This window comes from Pempheris klunzingeri, chromosome 23 (genome assembly GCF_042242105.1).
Source record: "Pempheris klunzingeri isolate RE-2024b chromosome 23, fPemKlu1.hap1, whole genome shotgun sequence".
NCBI classification, from domain to species: Eukaryota; Metazoa; Chordata; class Actinopteri; order Acropomatiformes; family Pempheridae; genus Pempheris; species Pempheris klunzingeri.
The window spans coordinates 15,091,582-15,111,291 of NC_092034.1; the positions used below are offsets into that span (position 1 = coordinate 15,091,582).

Here is a 19,710-nt window from a genome sequence, read left to right on the forward strand (position 1 = left end):
CGACTAAACAGGAAGTAACTGCTACTGGAAGAAGGGATCACTCACGCAGGCCCAGACACTGTAAAATTGTGGGCTGGCTTTGCGAGGCTAGCATTACATCTCTGGTGGACTGTACAAATAAAGTATTTAATGAAGCTTCCATATCGAAATATTGTAGTATTTGCAAATACGTTCAAATGATTTGGTTGAACCTCCCTACAGCATCAGACAGGTGCTGATGGGACCATCGGGATTCTATTAAAAAAAGATCATCACAGAGAAGTAAATTAAAGTTATGTTTAAGTACTATCTGTGATCATATCACCTGTCTCTGTGCTGTCCAGTGTGGCAAACGTCTGGCACTCCATGGAGGTAAAAACTATTTATTTGCAAACACTCTTCCCAGCCCTCACTCTGTCACAGTGGCATTCTTTGGCATAAGAACGGAATGCAGAGGGCTCCCCCATCTTGTTTCCTGTGCTGTGTCGCCTGCCAGACGAATGAATCCGTCCAATCCCTGGCATTTCCCGGGGAATGTAACTGGAATGTTATTTGCTTCAAAGTGGAATGCCTGGGTCATGGTTTTGTCTTGGATTTTATGAGTGCTTTCTCCCATAATGCAACAGGCAGATGCTGTTTAAAAAAAAAAAACAGTAAGCTTTCCTTGAACAATGAGTCTAGACATGCACACACATGCTGAAGACATTTTCGTCCATAGAAATGCTAAGCTGATTTTCAAATTTAAGCCAAATTCATAGCATCTTCCCTACGCACCAGATTAACCATTCAAGGAGCCTTGAAAAGATATATATTAAAAACACTTCACGAAATAAGGCACTCCAATTTTCCATTGTCCTGAATGCTTTCAGTCTGCAGAGAGGTAGAGGCAGATGAAGCTGTGCAAGTCGCCTTATCCACCTCTGCATTGTCACAATGCTTCAAAGGTAGGGGGAGATGAAAGCAGGTGATATGAGCAGTCTGATAGAATCTGACGATGGGACTTGTGATCTATGTTCTGCTCCTTCAAAGGGATAGAGAAACAGAGATAGAGAGGGAGAATGAAATGGGCACTAGCTATTGGTTCATAGGCAGTGATTCCACAATCCAATGTACAACCTCAAACTGGCTTTCTGGTTTCCAAACCAGCAGGCTGGTGTAGAAATAGGACCTGCAATGATTAAGGTTCCCGTGGGGGAAACCTCCCTCAGTTGTTTGAGTGATGGGGTGCTTTTTTTTCAGACTCCAAATCCTTGGTAAGGTGTAGGACATTTTAGTGGAGAGGGTCCTAGACTGTGTTCCTGTGATAAAAACCACGGCCTTGCCAAATGTTTAGAACCTGTCGTCTCTCAGTTGCGTTGGGGACTTGAAGGGCTTCAGCCCAAGTGTCCTGCGGGGATGAGCTCTCTCTTTGGTGCTATCCAGGGGCTTGCTGCAGGCCGCCCACCCCAGGTCGATGAGGGGTGAGTCGGCCGGGTTGAGAGGTGCTATACGGAACGAGGGCAGCGTGGGGGAGCCATTAGTGGAACACGGGGCAGACCGGGAGGTGGGAAAGGGAGCGGAGAAGGGATCGAAGGGAGAGGCCGTGTCCGAGCCACTCGAGGGGTCAGCCTTGAGGGCGAACGGGTCGCAGTCGGGCGAGGGGAAAGGGTCACAGTTGGTGAAAGGGTTGGTAGGGGAGGGCTGGTAGCCCAGAAGGTTTTTGTCCGAGCGGTTTGGGCTGCGGCCACCACCTGAGTTCCCGCCACCAGCCGAGATGAAGCTCCAGGGATCAATGCGGGGGCGGATGGGAGACGGGCGGGGGCGGGGGATGACACTGACCTCCAGGCGGCGGGTTTTGGGGCTCCAGAGGGCAGGGTTAGGTTGGAGAGAATAGGGCACGGAGGTCTTGTCATCAGAGTCCTGTGTGTCTTGGCACAAGGGCAGGTCCAAAACTGGAAAGAATAGAAAGACACATTAAAGGGCTACTCCAGCTATTTAGTATGACACTTGGATGAGGTTTGGGTCTTTCAACAGACATACTTCAAACAAAATCAAAGCAGCAGATGCAGAAATATCCTGACCTTGAGTCCAAAGTATGAGTTTGCATATCCCACATATCCCTGCTAAATCCCCCCATCTGACAAACTCTGTGCCCAAAGTTTACAACTTGACTTTTCTGTCAAATATTTCAAGCCAAACTCAAAATAACCCTGCTGACACCACTATGATACTTCTTGGACTTATGGCATAGTTTGAATTACTTGAAGTGGATTGTATGAAGTACTCATCCATAGTTAGTGTATTACTTACAGTAGACTGAGGTCACTACAGTTCAGAGAAGCAGGCAGAAGTACGGACATATAAGCTGGCCAGCAGAAAAACGTATTTTAGCCAGCTAAAAGAAGGCCCACTTAAAAAAAATCAATATCAGATTAAGTGTACATTTGTTCATTTAGGATATTTTCACCGCTTCACATCGACGTCAGACAGTTGGTCGACTGAATCCGCTGTATTGCTCTATGCTTTAAAGCCACCAGCCTCCATTGACAAAAACAGTAACTTTATCAAGCAGAACACGTGAGTTTGCTGTGCTTGCTACCCCTGCCACATAAGTTCACACATAAATGTAACATTTTAAACAAAGCTGCATGATATAACAGCTAAACTAACTGATCGAGGCAGTGGTAGACAACTACTGTTAAAATGACTGGTTTGGTGAATGGGGTCTGGTGGCTTTGCAGCAAGCAAAAATAGAAAGAAAGGTTTCTGTCTGACAGCAATGCAAAGTCGTGAAAATATTCGAAATACAGCATACACTTAAACTGATGTCTTTTTTTTGGGGGTGGGTTACCTTGTTCTGATGACTCAGTCCACAGCAGTACAGTGCTTAGTGACTGTGCTGGGACTCCTGCCTGCTCCTCCAAACTGGGGGGCATGCCAATCACAATTTACTGTACGTAATACACAAACTATAATTAAGCTATCCAAACTATCCCTTTAAGAAGACATTCTACAACTGTTCTCCCAGGCTGAGGAGCTCTCCAAAGGACAAGTAAACTGGCCTTTATGTGTACAACCAGTGGAGCTCCTCTTTAAACAAAGACACGATATCAGGGGAAGGCTGAATGTTCGACATATTAAACATCTTCATCATCCCGCCTTTCACTTTCTTGCGCGAGGAGGCTTTAATTGTTAATCTGCAAATTATTCTCAACCTGCTGTAGTGTTGCCCTCGTGCTCTGTTATGCACTCCTCTCTCCGATCTGAAATGCAATTGCTTTCTAATACTCTGCAAAACACATAAACCTGTGCGATGAAATTGATCCAAACAGAAACATGAAAGTGGTACATAATTGTTGCAGAAAGAAAATTGAACAATCACCACCACATAATCTTGATGCAATTAGTCTAAATTAAGTGTAACATAGCGCTGCGTAACTAGTTGACAGAGCCGCACCAGCAGCAAACTGCAAGTGTAAATTAGCGCTGACAAGAACATTAAACTCAGAATAAATCAGCTTGAATGAACATTTGCTACTTCCAAATGTGATGTGTCTGCCAAATGGCATTATTTACATCAACAGCGAACTCTCCGAGGCTGCAAAGCTTTTCAGCTGACAAGAAAGAGCAATCAGGAGTCACATGAGAGCAGACGAAAGAACACCAGTGAAGGAAACCTCTGCATTCATCTCTCTCTTTCAAGCACACGTTCACTGCCAGCAACCTCGTGGCAGTCTGTCTATGCATCTCAGCCTGAGTCATTACAGTCAATAAACATAATAAGATGTTTAGCTAAAACACTTGCGGTTTAATTATGTGTGGCTCTTTGCCTCTACGCGCCCGATGTAATGAGCGCATGCGGTTTGTGAGATTACGGGTGTTAGTGGCGGAACAGGCGAGGCGCGTCTGCTCAGTACCTGGGGGCAGAGCTGTAAGAACCTCTCTGTGGAGAATCCAGAGCTTTGTGAGTCAAACGGACCAGATATAGAGTGTGAAATGTTACCATGGGGCACTCTTAAAGCCCTCGTAAAGCCCACTCACTCTTAAAACAACCAGTACCCACGCCTCCGTCATTACGGCTATGAACTGTGTCAGTGCTTCTAAGAAATGCAAATGAGTCTTTGGGAAAACATGTAAATGTACTGTAAATGAAAGTGTTGCTGATGTGGAGATAATGTCTGTCAGCATGTCACTGAAAATCGCCTATTTTCACATGTAATTTTGAGGGGGGGAAATGAATGCTAATCCCTCCTGAATGTGATCTTTTATCATGTGTCATGTGTGCATCAGCATACATTTGACATGCCTCCATGTGCAAATTAGCTGAAAATGGCGTGCAAATACACCAAGACGCACTGCTGAGCTCCAGCCAAAACTCCCAAACTATCTGAGGAAGTGGCCAGAAAGACACTGTGGTGTCAGCAAAGTCAAGAATAGATTATTAGCAATTTTGGATCCAGCACTTTCCGTCTGTGTGACCTCAGCTGTGCCGCTGGATGTTTTGCATTCATCTTCAACTTTGCAATAAAAGAAAACTGACTTGAAAGAGGGAAAACAACAGAAGATTGCATGCTAGCTTTGCTTAGCAAGTATTAGCAGTGAAGTATGGAGGGCCAGCTGTTACCTGAGATATGCAAATAGCTGAAGACAAGCTTTGATGTAAATGAAAAAGCTTGTGCAGCATTGAAGCCTCCCTTGTGCCAGAAAGATCTTGCTAAAAAAGGCTACATAATAATTCTGCAAGAACTGGGAAGGGAATATTGTCATGCTGAGGTGGTGCATTATTCAAGGTAAAAGTTGGATCCAGCTTCAGCATGGGGGCCTCGATTCATCTGCTCTTGAGGAAATGCAGATGAATCGTGCAGATAAATTAAAAACCAAATCATGGACCCAATCTGGAGAGGAGACTGTAATTTAACGTGGCACAATTTAGCACTGTCCTATCATAAAGTTGGGAGCCTTGCAAAAGAAGAATCAAAAAAGACAAAATCAGGAGAAGCCAAGGTATCCTCAGTTTTAGCCCCTAGTGTGAGTCACACTCCCAAACTACATTTCCCATAATGCAGCGTGATTGAATGTTTTGCTAGACCTTAACTGTCTGGGAAAACACACAACTTTTTACAAATTCCACATCCCCAGTCAGTAACACAGGCTTTTTTAACAAGCTGTAGATCCTTCCAGTGACTAACCGACTGTGACTTGTAAAACTGGTGGGGTGTCCCTTTAAGATGAGAAACAAAGAAATACACTGACCTAGCTGAGAGGCGTGCAGGCCTTGGCTGGACCTCCTCCTCCTGTCAGCTCTGTGCTCCCAGGCCTCACAGCCCAGCTCCCCGTTAGTTGAATGGGAACTTGGGGTCCATTCCCCTGGGCCAGCTCTGCTGTACTGCTGGGGGGTCCTGGGGCTCTGCGGACTGTGCGGCAATTGCGGTGTCCGATGGCCGCTCCTCTCACGGGGGTTTGGCGGAGGCGGCGTCAGGGGCAAGGGTTTGAGTTGTTGGTGCTGCAGAGCTAAATCCAAGAGTGGCCTGGGGAGCTGCTCAGAGGTGGAAAAGGTGATGAGATCATCCACTACTGGGGGGTCTGAAATGAGGGGCTTAGGGGAGGATATCTCCGGTTCAGACGGGGTGCGATCCCCTAGGGAAGACGGGTTAGTTCGAGGGGGCACCCTTGGAGGAAAATCCAGGCAGCGACCTAGTCCTACAGAAGCCAGAAGGGAGCCACCATCCAGCAGGGCCCGGTGGGTGCTCTTAATGAGCCCACCGAGGGAACCCCTCTCAGGCCTCGGGGAGCCAGCCGGGGAGGAACCCCCTTCCTCGCTGCCCGAGTCTCGCTGAGGTAGAGGAAGCCGCAGGCTGTCCTTCACTGAGGAGCCTGGAGAGAGAGAGAGAAGTGTGTTTTTTAGTTTAAAAAAAAAGACAGAGAGGGAGAAAGAGACACGGCATTAATTATTCATTTAGTTTTTATTTATAATTCACAATCATGCAAGTCTGAATTGTAAGAGCGGCTAATGGAAGATGTGCGGCTGGCGGCTAGGCTGGTGATGGAGGGCGTTGGATACCATTCTGGGCAGTGGGAGGGGTTGGCGTGGAGGGTCTGTACTCCTCAAAGTCATCCTTGGATTCTCTCCTCTCATTGCTGTCCGACTCCAGGAGCTTGGCCCTCATCGACAGACTGACAGAGGAAAGACAAAGGCACGGAGATGAAACATATGCATTAACATAGCATGAACGTTAAATGTTCCGTTACATGTAACTGTGCTATGCTGTACCTGCTTTCCTGGGGACTAAGGCGCAGGACTTTAGGGCTCTTGGGGCTTTTGGGGCTCTGGGGCCTCCAGTGAGGCCCCAACCTCAGGTCTCCATTGGCTTGTTTAAGAGAAGGAGTTTCCAGCGGCCACACAGGGCTCAGACCAAACGTCCTGCTATTGTCACTGGGACTGACTGCAGGGGGAAAGGGAGAAAAAGACAGAACAACCAGGGTGAAATTAATATCAGCTTGCATGTCATCAGTATGCATACTGTTTAGCTGTATTCTAATGAGGTGAGCATTTTTAAAAGGCAGGTTTCACCAATAAATCAACGCAGCGCTGCAATTATCTCCAACACAATGACCTTTAATTGACTCCCACAACAGCTAGAATTCATGAAACTTTAAACTCAGATTACCTTATCATGTGAATATATGGTAACTGCCCAATGGGTCACAGGGCAGAAAGTGTGAGAGGAAGGAGCCAAAGTCACAAAGAAATCATGAGATGAAGCAGAGGGTGATAATAAAAGTTAGGATTCATCCTACTTCTCCCGCCACCACAGCTCTGAAACAAAGTGTGTGAACGTTGCTGAAGCGTTCACTCACACAGCGTGTATGTGGCTTCCTGCCACAACACACCCCGACAAAGAAACTAGCACACTTTAAAAAGCGTGATGGAGCCCTCTCAATATGGCATAAGTCAAAAGAAGAGACAATGTTGTAATGTCCTGTTCAAACCAGATAGACCAGAAAAGTTTAAACCAGCTATGTGATTTCACTGCGATCTAGTGCTGCTGCTTACTTCCTGTGATTCCCTCACTCATGTCATGTCATTCCAGCTTCAGAAATGGAGAAAAGTAAATATGCTTTCTGAACGGACATGCTGTATTGTTTCCTTTGGCCTCCACTAGATTGACGGCTTGGCTGATGCACTTTGCCTCCCATCGCTCTCCAGCGCAGTGTTTTCAAAGCGAGCACAGAAATCAGGTGATAGTGTCAGCACTGCAATTTCATCAAGATCAGACCGTGGCTTGAAGAAATTCCCCTTTCCGGCACATTCCTCTGTAAACACATTTCCTTTTGCAATGTGTCACCCTTAATGTAATCACATTTTGATGGAATACATCTTGACGATTGTAATATTTTTGTATATCTGACTGGGCTGCTCCTCTGCTCATCATCTGTCCCATGCTGACATCACGTCTGTGTGTGGCAGGTTTAATATTCCCCCTGTCAGTGGATAAGACGATGTGGAGAAAAGGCTACTTTTGCCATACAGACGGATAACCAAGGTGATATTTGGTGCTCTATAGTGTATATAACAACAAGAATAAAGGTCTGCAGCCATGCCAGTGGCTCTTTGAGGCTGTACTTGGGCTACAGGCTGATGTCAGTATGGTAATGTGCTCACAGTGACAAAGCTAACATTTAGCAGGTGTTCTGTTCATCATCGTATCGTGCCAAATAAAAAGTGTCACCTAATAATGACACTAAGTCAAAATTCATCCCGAGGCGAACGTCTACCAAATTTTGCTCCAATCTCTAAGTGTAAATGTTGAGACATTTCACTGGATGATGGTTAACCTGATGATTTCTTTGGACCAAAATGAAGGGAATCACCAACACTCTGCAGGAGTCATCTTCTGGGGACCATGAATACCTGTACCAAATTCCATTCCAATCCATTGAAAAGTTGTTGAGAAGTTTCAGTCTGGACCAAAGCGGTGGACTGACGGATAGCATTCACATCATCATACAAACATATTCATGTAGAGACACGGGAACTGGAACTGGAACTGGAATGAGGAATAGGACAAAACTAATCCTGCCCCCACAGACAGAAAAAATAAATGAGGTTAGGAGTTATCTTTTAGCAGCCTGTACCTATGATTCAGCCTTCTCAGATGCTAAAAATGCTAACTGTTCTAGTCTCAGAGTTCAAAAAGGTCCTGAAAAAAACAGTAAAGGACGGTTTAATGTGGTTGATATCTAATTCAGACGATCATTGTGTAGGTTTCATTGTGCCTTACTAAACTAATTTGTATGAACTAAACAAAAATCCTTTTGAACGGAGCTCTATGAACTAATCCAAGTCAAATTGGCACTTCTCTAGACAAATAAGTTTGGTAGGCCCCAGCAATAAATCACTGCTTGCTATTGAGGTGGCAAGCATAAATACCCTCTAAACACATTTTAATGACGGGCACACTCATGGCTTGGTGACTGCCATTAAGGAAAGTCATTAGGAAGTAAAGAAAACCAGCCCTCTATTTGATGAGTAAATGAAGCTGGCAGATGTTGTGGATTTACTAACCACTTTTAAAGATAAATGTTTCGCCACAATTTGTGCTTTCATGTCAACCCCCTGTGATAACTGTTGGGGAAAAATTCCTTTCACTGCCTGTTGCAGCACCACAAATTTCCTTTTGGGTTTTGTTAAGACGCCCTGTGACCTACTGGCTACAATTTCCCTCCGAAGAGAAACGATCTCGGGGCGTTTGTCTAAGAGCCTGACAAGCAGAAGAGTATTGTAAATCTCTGCCGCTGCTGCAACCCTTCTCAACCCCTTCTCCTGGAGCAATGAATTCCTCCCTGCTTATTTTTAATTCAGTAAACCGCACTGTAGCCACTACATGCATATAAAACTGGCGACTGTTTCTGCCTGAAAAAAATACAGCTCAATGGCTCCCCCCGCTGCAGCGATGAGGAAACTGCAAGTAGGAGAGAAAAGGAGCAGGGCTGCAGTGGAAAAAGGCTGCTGAGAAGTGCTGAGCCGCTGAGAGGAAGTCAGATAATATTTGGACTGGAACAGACTGTTGAAAAGGGAAAAGGGTGTGTGTGAGAGAGAGGGAGCAGTAAGGCAGGGAGGGGGAGATACAGAGAGAGGGGGCCCACAGGGAAACTGGGAAAGACAAAAAAGACGAGTGGGTGGTTGGGAGCACATGAAAGGAGAGAATTTGGAAACTGAAAGAAGAAATATTGCAACATAGTCTGTGTGTGCATGAAAGAAGGCGAATGATCCTACATTCTTTGTTTTTTTTAAATGTCTCTGGAAGCACACACATATATGCACCTGTGTACGTGTGTGTGTGTGTGTGTGTGTGTGTGTGTGTGTGTGAGTGTGTTTATCCACAGCAAAAATGACTGCACTCACGTTGGATTGCACGGAAACGTGGGCCGAAGGACGGCGAGGAGCCCGAACCCAAATCAGGAGAGTTCCGCCTCTTCTCCAGGCCTGGGGATGCCTGCACTGTAATCTTATGGATGAAATCTGCAACACACACACACACATATATATATACAACATATGTTAGACCACCTGGATGGCAGACACCAATCAGAATACACACACAAGTTTCCTCGCTCGTTCGTACATTCAAGAGCTGTCAGTTTCTTTGACGGTTGCAACACATTTTTTTTTTGAGCTTCCTTATTTCTTTAAAACAGCTTGTGCTGACTTTTCACGATAGTGGGAAGTCAGTGTAGTACAAATGTTTCTAGAAGTAAAGCTTAGCCGTGTTAGCAGAGTTCAGTAGCCTTGTGTTGCACGGTTAATTTCTGTGCTGCGAACCGGCCATTTTACATTCAACCTGGCAAGTAACTACTAGCTGTGGCTAAAAGCTGCTGTTGCTTGCTAGCAGCTAACGCTGCTAATAAGAAGCTACAGAGCTCGGTAGCTGTCAGGAGGGAACATTTTAGTAAATCATTCCCTAAACTTTGTCATTAATGCCCTACAATGATGAATGATTAAGTCAAAATAACTAATTTAAAGCTGTTTTGTAATTGACATCTTTAATTTACAGCTTTACTTAGTGTTTTCTTTACATATCAGGGCCCATAGCAATGATCTACAAGCAGTAACTGCTAGCATGGAGTGGCTAGTGATGCTAACAATGAGCTACACAGGCCGGTGGGTATATAATAATACATTATTCCCTCAAGTTACTAATTCATGCCCTCAAAAATCATTACCTCAAATAAATGTGCGCTCAATACATCAATTCCCTCAAACTGTAATTTGTACTCTTGGCTTTCTCAATCATTTCCTTTATGCCCACAAATGACTAAACGATGTTCTTAGCTTATGTACTGACTTAGATTTAATGGACATCGAAGACAACTCAATTTTGTGCTTAACTGCAAAATGGTGAGAGTGTCGAGACGGCCCTGACAAAATAATTATGTCGTTTGACATCATTATTGCATGAATTCAAAGAATGAAATTAAGTAGGTTAACTAAAGGGTGTCTGTTATGGTAACAAAATAAGTGTCATTTGTTATTTTATAGCAAAAGCACTCATTTGAGAGAGGAGTTTGTATTTTTTCTCACTAGCATTACCTAAATTTCCCCTCTGGGATGAATAAAGTTGCTCATTTCTATTGCCAGCCTGTTTGTTTCCCTGTATGTTTAGCCACTGTACGATCATGAAAGAGCCAAACTTGTGATGCAACAGCAAAGCCCTTATTAGTTAAGAAAGCATTTTTACATTATATATTTTTTATCTTTCCTTTTTTTATGTTCCACACTAGTCTTTTAACACAGCACAACAGTGAGAGTATGCCGCGCTGCATTTCACTGCACATATTGTTTGTGCATGTGACAAATAAAACCTTTAAATCCCAAATCCTAAATAAGAACATCCTCAGCATGTTCTTATTTATATTTACTTTTAGAGAATATGGGATAAAGCATAATATGTGCATAAGCTACTCCGCAGGAGACAAAGTGCAAGGGGAACACAGGATGGAGGAGAAAAGATAATAATATTAGTGGAGAGAGGAAGGGGAAAAAAGAAAAGGGAGACGGGCAGATATGGTTAGGAGGAGTATAAAAACACAGACTAGGGCGCGAGAGGGGAGAGGAGCGAGAGAAAATGGGTGAGAGAGGGACACCTAAAAAGAAAGGGAGAGAGAGACAGACATTGAGACAGCGAGAAAGTGAGAGAGGCCAGCCAACAGTGTATCCATGGACAGGAAGTGTCGAGGCGTGGTTGGCTCGCTCTCCCCTCTCATCAACCCCCCACCACCACCACCACATCACCGCCCTGCTGCTGCTGGGAAAGGCCTAACCACAACACACACACACACATATACACACACATGCATGCACACACACACAGTGCATTTACGCATGCTTGCTCAGCCCAAAATACACTCACACACTTGAAACACACTGGATGTGAACTGCAGCAGGCTGTGTGACTTTGTGATAGGACAGGATACATAAGAAACAGCAGCCAGCGGAGTGTTAGAGGGAAAACAGGAGCAAAGACAGGAGTGGGTTGGTCAGTGGAGATATCTGCACGCCACACCTGTGATCACACGATCAATGCTTTTGTCGCGTCTATGTCTAACGGCGATGTCAAAACTGTTTGTTGCCATTTTCAGGGTAAAACTGTGAGGGTAACACTTTTTTTTATAGTAAACAATCTCAAAGTTCTTGTATGACAGCAGAAAATAGCACCTATCTGCAGCTTCCTCGTCTAAAGATCAGCCTTTAAACCTGCAGGAGTCCAGCCCTGACGGGAACCTTCAGCAAAGCCGAGCTACAAAATTACAGTTGCACCAGAAAACTCTGTCCCTCACTTCCTCCTCTCTGCTCTCTTGTATTTTTTTGACTGTTGTTGCTGCCACTAACGGCTCTGGGATTTCTCTTCAAGACTGCTGGCTGATCCCAGTAATAGTTGATTTCACAGAGGAATTTAAAAACGGTTCAAACAAACGCACACACACCTTGAGGCATGCTGATCTTCTCGCCATTCTTGCACTTGAGCTTGTGTTTCTTGAAGGTGCCCTTCCTCTTCTTGACGTTGGGCTTCTCCTGGTTCTGGTTCAGGTGGAGGATGAGGAGGCTGAGCTCCCGCTCAAACACGTCCTGCTCCCACTGGGCCAGCTGCTGCTCGCGCTGCCGCAAGAACTCTTCATGGGACTTCTGCTCCAGAGCTGCTCGCTTCAGCTCCTCTTCGCGGCATCGCAGCTCCTGATGGAGGATGAAGGACAAGTGGAGGAAAGAATGAATGGGTGAATGAGTGCATGAATCAAAAGAAGACTCAAATGATGACTGCCTCCTACTTTTTCTTTAGCCCGGAGTTCATCGAACATGTCCTGGATCTCCAATTTCCAGTCCTCCTGCAGGGAGTGGAAGGAGTCCTGCGGCATCTCCTCCTTCACCTGCTGCTCCAGGGCCGTCAGCTGGTCCAGGATGGAGCTGAAACTGGGTCTGCGGTGGGGGTCCTGGTCCCAGCACTCTGTCACACACAGCAATAAGGAAGTAATGGACCGAAGCAGAGAAAAACAGATATTTAGTTTGGTGCAGAGTCGTTTCTTTAAAATGAGTGAAAAAACATCTGACAATAGAGTCGGACCATTTCACTTGTTTCCAGCTAAGTTTCACTTCTTTTAAGTGCTTTCTTGAATCAAGAGACCTGAAAGAAGGAAGTCTCTCGCTGATTCACTGTAATCCTCAGACACTGATTTGCACTGAAAAAAGGTGAAATGTATCACAATTCTGAGAGTTAAAGTCACTAAGATGAGAAGTTTCTGCACTCATTACGCTTCATACTGAATGAGTATCCTGCAATCGCTCTAATTTTTATTTACACATACTTCAGGCACTTGTGTGAGCACAATCTAGAGTCAAGATGATCACTTATTCAAAGTGTTATGCTTAATTAACTTGCTGTGGGGGGTTTTGCATAATTTGCTGCAACACTTTGGGCACTACAAGCAGATCAAAAACCAATCCGATAATTAATTAATCCTCTGAGGTGGCTATCAGTAGTTTTGTGCTCTGATCCCTTTTTTCCAATCCAACTGTAAAAGACAAGCTGACATCAGGAGAAGGGGGTAAGCAGAAAGAATGGGATCTGTCTACATCTACTTTTTGGCTGCTGGATGTCGGGAGCGAAGCAGATTACAGGCTGGCAGCACGTTAGAAAGCCCCCAGGTGACGCTTCTTCTTAACGTGAAACCGAGCAAAGGAAGAACAGAAATGGGTACAAACATATTGCACAAGGCGGCTCCAGCACAAAACACTTCCTCTCCACGGCCGCGCTATTAACAACATACAGGAATTTGTTTTTCTCAATTTCAAACCAGCTTTGGGGAAATGGAAAGAGAGCGTGCCGGGGACGCCGATTTGATCTCACGCAGGAGCGCTCTCACACCACCGAGCTGAGACTCTCTGCCTGCTGAACAGTGCTGTGAACGCATTTGATTACATCTCCACGCCTACGAACATGTGTCCCACCTGCCATGAGCTGAGCGAAGGGGTCGGGGCACGTGGAAGGGATGGGCAGGGTGAGCTTGTTGACAGCGACTCCGTAGGCGACGGCGAGTCCATCAATCCCTTTGTAGGGTGCCTCTCCTGTTAGCAGCTCCCACAGCAGAACACCATAGCTGGAGGGGGAAACAAGGCGAGAGGCTGCACACTCTGACCAAAACTACACACTGGATGCTTCCTTATATATTTTTTACAACACATACAGCTTAGCGCTCAACTATCAGCATTTTCAATTCATTCTATGTGATATTAAATCAAACAAGAAGTCATTGTTAGCAGATGGGATCTACAGGTCTGCTGCAGTCTTTCTTGATGCTGTCATTAGGGGGTGCCTAAATGTGTCAAATTCTACACAGGTTTTGGCTACTTCAGCAGAACAAGCTGAAAACATAACATTTGCATATTATTATATCATAAGATTACATTCTAAGTTGTTACAGTAAATGTCTTGACAAAGATTTGCTTATTTACACATCCAGCAAACACAACTACATTAGCATTCATTTTGTGTCGTGTTTCTGGACACGTGATGAATTTCAGTCTAAGGTTCATTATTTGGTCATTTAGCAGCTAACGAGCTGCTAAACGCTGCGGTTGCTAAGTGCTTCACTATGTTCATCAGCTAGTCCCTATCTAGTGGGTTTATCAGACTCTTCCGATGAAAACAGAGAAAGTGAAACAGGCAGACATAAAGCCGATGAGAGCTGTGAGACTGAATCAAAATGGCCATCAGCTTATTTTAGGTTTGAACAGAGGTTAACGGCGCTTTAAATACACTTTTAGACATTTCCTATATTTGTATGGTCGCAAACTAATCAAAGTCGGCCACACGCCCGAAGTGTAATTAACTCTCTAAATTAAAACTGGACCAATCCAGTCAGAAATGTGTTTTTTTATTTTTGCGATACACTACACATGCCAAACATTATTTATATTTTTGTCACATGCCTACACACATTTTGAGCGCAGGTGCTGATAAATGGTGTAAAATGTGTTTCATTCCAGAAAGAGATATTTCACACATGAGTATCAGCCGCTTCCAGGCTATTTAAACACTGTATATGATGCTGCTTTTAAAAGGATGATCAGTTCTGGGCTGATACAAGGAAACATCTTGAGTCGTCCAATGTGTTTAGATATTCTCGTTCAATGGTAATTTGTTCTACTTCTTGCTTTGTACAGCACATTATGCCCTACACGCTCATTATCATAGCAATGACAATACAGAACTAAGACACATTTGTGCAGTGGAATATTTTTGCAAGATGAAACTTGCTTGCAAAGCAACGGGAACTCATGCATGCAAAACTTGCACAAACACAAACACAAATACACAAACACACACAGACACACAGTGTTTTTGAGCCCACACAATGGGAGCAGCCCTGTGTCCTAAGAAGATGAAGCGTGGCGCAGGACTTGGATCTCCCACACTGTCAATTAGCCCTCGCCTGGACCTGACTGAACGCACTGTGGAGGCTTGCTAAGTGGAGAGCGCAGGCCGCAGCCTTTTTTTATTTAGTTCTTTAATTACAACTTCCACACACTGTGACTGTGCAGAAACGCTGCTCGTCGGCTCGCCCCGAGGCGGTCGTCGTCTCCGCGTGGCGGCTTTGGAGACGAGCGGCCGTGGACAGATGAGAAAGAATAGTAGAACAAAGATTACCCTTCATTTTCAGAGCAGGGCTGCCTGCCCGCCCGCCCGCTATTCGCTCATTTTGCTGTTTTCCAGATTGTGCAGAGATTGCTGTGAAAATGAGCTTGCGTGGGTTTGTTGTCGATAGACGGGGGAGTTGGAAACTGAGGGGATGTGTGTGAGATAGTGAGATGGCACTGAGCCCATTAGGGGAGTAAAAAAAAAAAACTATACACTCTTACTAAATGGGGTTCCTTTAACGACCAGAAAAGTTAAGTAGCTTAAGCTTACACCATAGCAGAATCCTTTTTGATGTTCTCAAGGACGCTTTCAAAAAGGTTCTTGTAACAGCATGCTCAATTGGTTTCACATAGACTCTATGTGGAGATGCAAAGAACCATTTAAGAATGGATGAAATGGGCCAAATCCACAAGATTAAAATTAAACCATAGCATATGACAGTGCTGCTCCAACCACAATGCGGCAAAGCCATGAATGTGTTATTGCTTTAATACATTATTTATCTTATTCCCTATTGCTGAGCATAAACACCCCATGCCTGCTTCTTTCCAAATGTAAATTCGTATACAGCACTTAAAAGCCATCATGAATCCCCTCTCAACTAATCACACAGTTGTTTGAGTCATTATTATAAAACCACAAACCATAATCAAGGGACTCTTCTCTTTCTGTGTAGATGTGCCCAAACACACACAGATATGTGCGCACACACACACACACAAACACACACAGAGCTATTCCCAGATAAAGGGCTGTGGTTAGGTCTGGTGTGTGGCCTCCTTCTCTGTCTATACTGGAGACAATGGGACAGTGTGCAGCACACATGTCCCACAACAAAGCACAGAGCAGCTCTTTGAAGAGACACCATCACATGGCTGCAGCGGCCTTGCTGCAATCCATCACTCTGCCCCCCCATCTCTTCATCACTCCATCTCCCACCATCACTTCTCTGCACTTTCACCCTGTCCCCTCTGTTTCTGTCACGTTTTCTGTCCACAGACTCCTGCAGCAGGTCCACTATCCCACTAAAGAGCCACTTTACGCCTGTATACTAATTTCAGCACTGCTGCAAGAGAGCTGAAATTGTACACCGTTACTGGCTATTAGCTGTTAGTTTCTAAAGGAATGAGAAAGAGCATGTTTGTGTGTCGTTCCAACCTCATTACTGAGTGTTTATGCCAAACATCCTCGTGAAATCGTTCACTACCAAAAAGCTTTGTAAATCCCTCTGAGATGTCTCCGTCACCATAGAAACACTAGTACTAGACAGCTAGTAACTTGTAAAAGAAGATTTATGCCATAACAATTGCTAGACTTGGTGCTTTATTTAGTGGCTCATGATCAAGCATGATTTAAAAACTCAAATGCCACGAATCACTAATCACACTAATTTGTTCTATGTATGTCACCTCCAGCTGCTAAATATTGCTGAGCTTCTATATCCGCGTGCACACACACACACACACACACACACACACACAAGCGCTCACCTCCAGACGTCGCTGCCCTTGGAGAAGGTGGAGGACTTGATGACCTCGGGGGCCATCCAGGCGTAGGTGCCGGCCGTGCTCATCTTGGTGGTCTTGTGCCACTCCCTCGCCAGGCCGAAGTCGGTGATCTTGAGCGTCAGGCCCTCCATACATTCGTTCTCTATGGGCTGAGCCAGGAGGACTGGAGGAGGGAGGACAGGAAGGCAGGGAGAGAAGAAAGGAGGGTGACGCTTAGCGAGGTTTTAAACTTCAACAAAATGCATCACTGCAATGATTGATTTTGCACTTTTCTTGCAAGACTGCGCTTACTCTTCAGTACACACATTCAAAAAATGCTCTGCTTCTTTCTCACTTCCTCTTCCTTGTTCCCGTTCTCGTTTTTATACCACTACAATCCAAACTGACAGTGACAAACACATTTCCATTTATGCTGTGACGGAGTTCACTTGCGCTTCACTAAGCAATGTAAACACGTGAATCTCCACCCTCTTTAAATGAGAAGGAAATTATCGGTGTCATTTGTTGGTGATTGGCTGCAATGTTTACAACGAACCACTTTTTTCCCCTCCTGGCTTGGTATATAGCGTGGTTCAGCTGGCATGCCAAGCTGAGATCACATGCGTGATTGGGCACAGGGCCAAACTGTCATGTCTCCACCCCGGCTGAGCTGGGTCGTCACTGGGTACTGGGCGCGAGGAGAGGAAGCACCATTTTTAAAATGAATGTTATGGATGTAATGTTTACAGAACGCCGATATTCATCCTTCCTGTATCTTATCTCGCGCCTGCAGACTACCATCATGTCAAAATTGGTCCTGAATCCACTGAATCAGATGTGTGTGGCTGTCACATAAAAAAATCATGCAATTCCTATTTTGGTAACAGGCAAGATATTATTAATGTTATCTATGCACTCAGTCCTGATTTAAAAGGCTTTAGGTTTGCTTTGCAGTGAAATCGTGGGAAAACTAAAGACATAAGTTCTTTAATTGCCTTCCATAAAAGGTCACACAGCTTCTTTTGGCAGCAGGCGCATCACAGCAAGTACTGAGAAGACAGCACTGATTATCCATTCATTAATGTTTTCTGAGCAGAGAGACAAACAGCAGCAAAGGAACATACCATGCAGTCAAAAACACTCTCAATGCCACAAACGGCTGCAGGCAACAAACTAAACCAGCCTGTGTAGATGTGAATGACAGAGCTGTTTAAGTTTCCATCTATGGCAAAGGCAAACCTGGTTCTCCTTAGTGACTTCACCGAGTTTAAACGAAGAACAAAGTAAACCAAAGAAAGGAATCGGGGGAAGAAAACTTACAAGTGGCTGCAGTGAAATGTACCAATCACAATGTAGTTTGTTCGTCTTTTGTTTGTGTTGTTCGTCTGTGAATAACTCCATGATTATGAGCGCTCTTCGTTTAGCCAAATCGTGCAGACAAAGTGGGACAGTTTTTCACAAAAACACAAGGTCTCCTGGGTTCTGCAGGGATTTGGTTGATTTGCATTAGTTATTGTGACTGAGAAACTGGAGGGTTTATATGTTTCTGAAACTCTCTCACACACAAAAATGCTGACACAGTTACAATAAAATCTAAGCACAGCACGCATCATGACACCAGAAAGATTAACAGCTGCCGTGGAAAGCCAACGGTAGCTTCTACGCTGTAACAGATTTCACACTAAACCCCGCATTTGCATCGCGATCATCATCTGGTGTTTCATCGGCGCCGCACTCGGACAATATGGGAGGGACTCACACTGCTGAGTGGTGATGGAGAGACTGCTGTGTGCCGCCATCATCATGTTTTGCTTTTTTATGTTGAGTGAACGTGTCACAAAGTTCAGCATTCTGCAATCGCATATTCCAAACCAAGTTCACAAAAGATAGTGAGGACGTAGTGAAGCATCATTACTGAGCAAATCTAATTTCATGCAGGAAGGAAGGTGGTCTAGCAGGATGTCGAGGCGTTTCCTGGAGCGTTTTTGATGTCTCCAGTTGCCATCATAATGCTCACTAAAGACAGCCCACATTCAGCATGCTCATGTCAAGATACAGAATATTTCTGTTTTTTTCTTCATTTTACCTCTCAACCAAAAAGAATCCTAAAATATTTCATCAATCAGATGAATCCAGCAGGTCTAGAATTCATTAAATGACTGTTTGAATAATAGAACAGAACAGAATAGACATCTTTGTTGTCTACTCACATGGAAATCCTTCTGTCTTTCCCTTCAAAGTCAAGCACATGGTGTTAGAAAAAACAGAGATTAAACAAAAGGACATGACAAAGACGGTTCTAACACACAGACACACACACTTCACACACCTCTGCCGTTGGTTAGAATACATAAGCATGCTCTATATTAAATAACAATAAATACATATTTTAAAAAGACGCCGTGAACACAACAGAAGTCAGTAATATGTAATAAAGTCGACAGAGGCTTTCCATTGCCGTGGGTACCCCAGATCCCATAGAGGATATACATATAAAGGGTCCTGAAATATTAATGTCCTGGTTTGCGTGACGCACAGCTCTACCAACTCTCTCCAAACTGTTTTCAATGCATAAAATATTATACTTATATAGTCATGAATTCTGGGGAACCATAAAAAGATTCAATTTTGAACCAAATCTAGATTTCTAGACGCCTTTTGTTCTACAAATTTGTTCTACAAACCAAAACCAGGCTAATTTTATTTATTTTTTTAATGCTTTCAACTTGGGGTTTCTTTTCTTAATTAAATATGACAGTAAGTAGATGAAAAATCCAGAATTGATGAGCAGAAGCAGATTTGGAACTGATTAAACCTTCTTGCTAGACACCTGAGAGCAGCAGCGTGGATCAATCAGATGTGGATGACTGATATACGACCATGGCTCTCTAAACACAGACGTATACAAAGAAATCCAAAATGGGAAAAGTACACACTGTAAGATGTAATGAGCTATAAGTAAACACATTTTGGTAACCAGCCAGTGTTATGCACCCACACAGCATTGGAAGGCTTTGTTTCTATGAAAATAGAATATAATGCTGAGGACGTCGGTTGCTGCGGTGTGACTCTGT

The 19,710-nt window shown here is 44.3% G+C and overlaps 1 protein-coding gene across 1 annotated transcript in view; it reads right to left on the minus strand.

Moving 5' to 3' along the window:
* Window positions 1–339: 339 nt before the first annotated feature.
* Window positions 340–19,710, minus strand: part of LOC139222987 (mitogen-activated protein kinase kinase kinase 11-like) — a 35,778-nt gene continuing 16,407 nt past the window's right edge. The window contains exons 2-10 of the mRNA XM_070854908.1: window positions 16,640–16,820; window positions 13,460–13,608; window positions 12,283–12,458; window positions 11,944–12,190; window positions 9,365–9,481; window positions 6,230–6,401; window positions 6,020–6,132; window positions 5,212–5,832; window positions 340–1,910 (exon numbers count right to left, since the gene is read on the minus strand). Of these exons, the coding sequence (XP_070711009.1) occupies window positions 1,309–1,910; window positions 5,212–5,832; window positions 6,020–6,132; window positions 6,230–6,401; window positions 9,365–9,481; window positions 11,944–12,190; window positions 12,283–12,458; window positions 13,460–13,608; window positions 16,640–16,820 (2,378 nt within the window). The 3' untranslated portion in view covers window positions 340–1,308. The remainder of the gene's footprint in view (window positions 1,911–5,211; window positions 5,833–6,019; window positions 6,133–6,229; window positions 6,402–9,364; window positions 9,482–11,943; window positions 12,191–12,282; window positions 12,459–13,459; window positions 13,609–16,639; window positions 16,821–19,710) is intronic.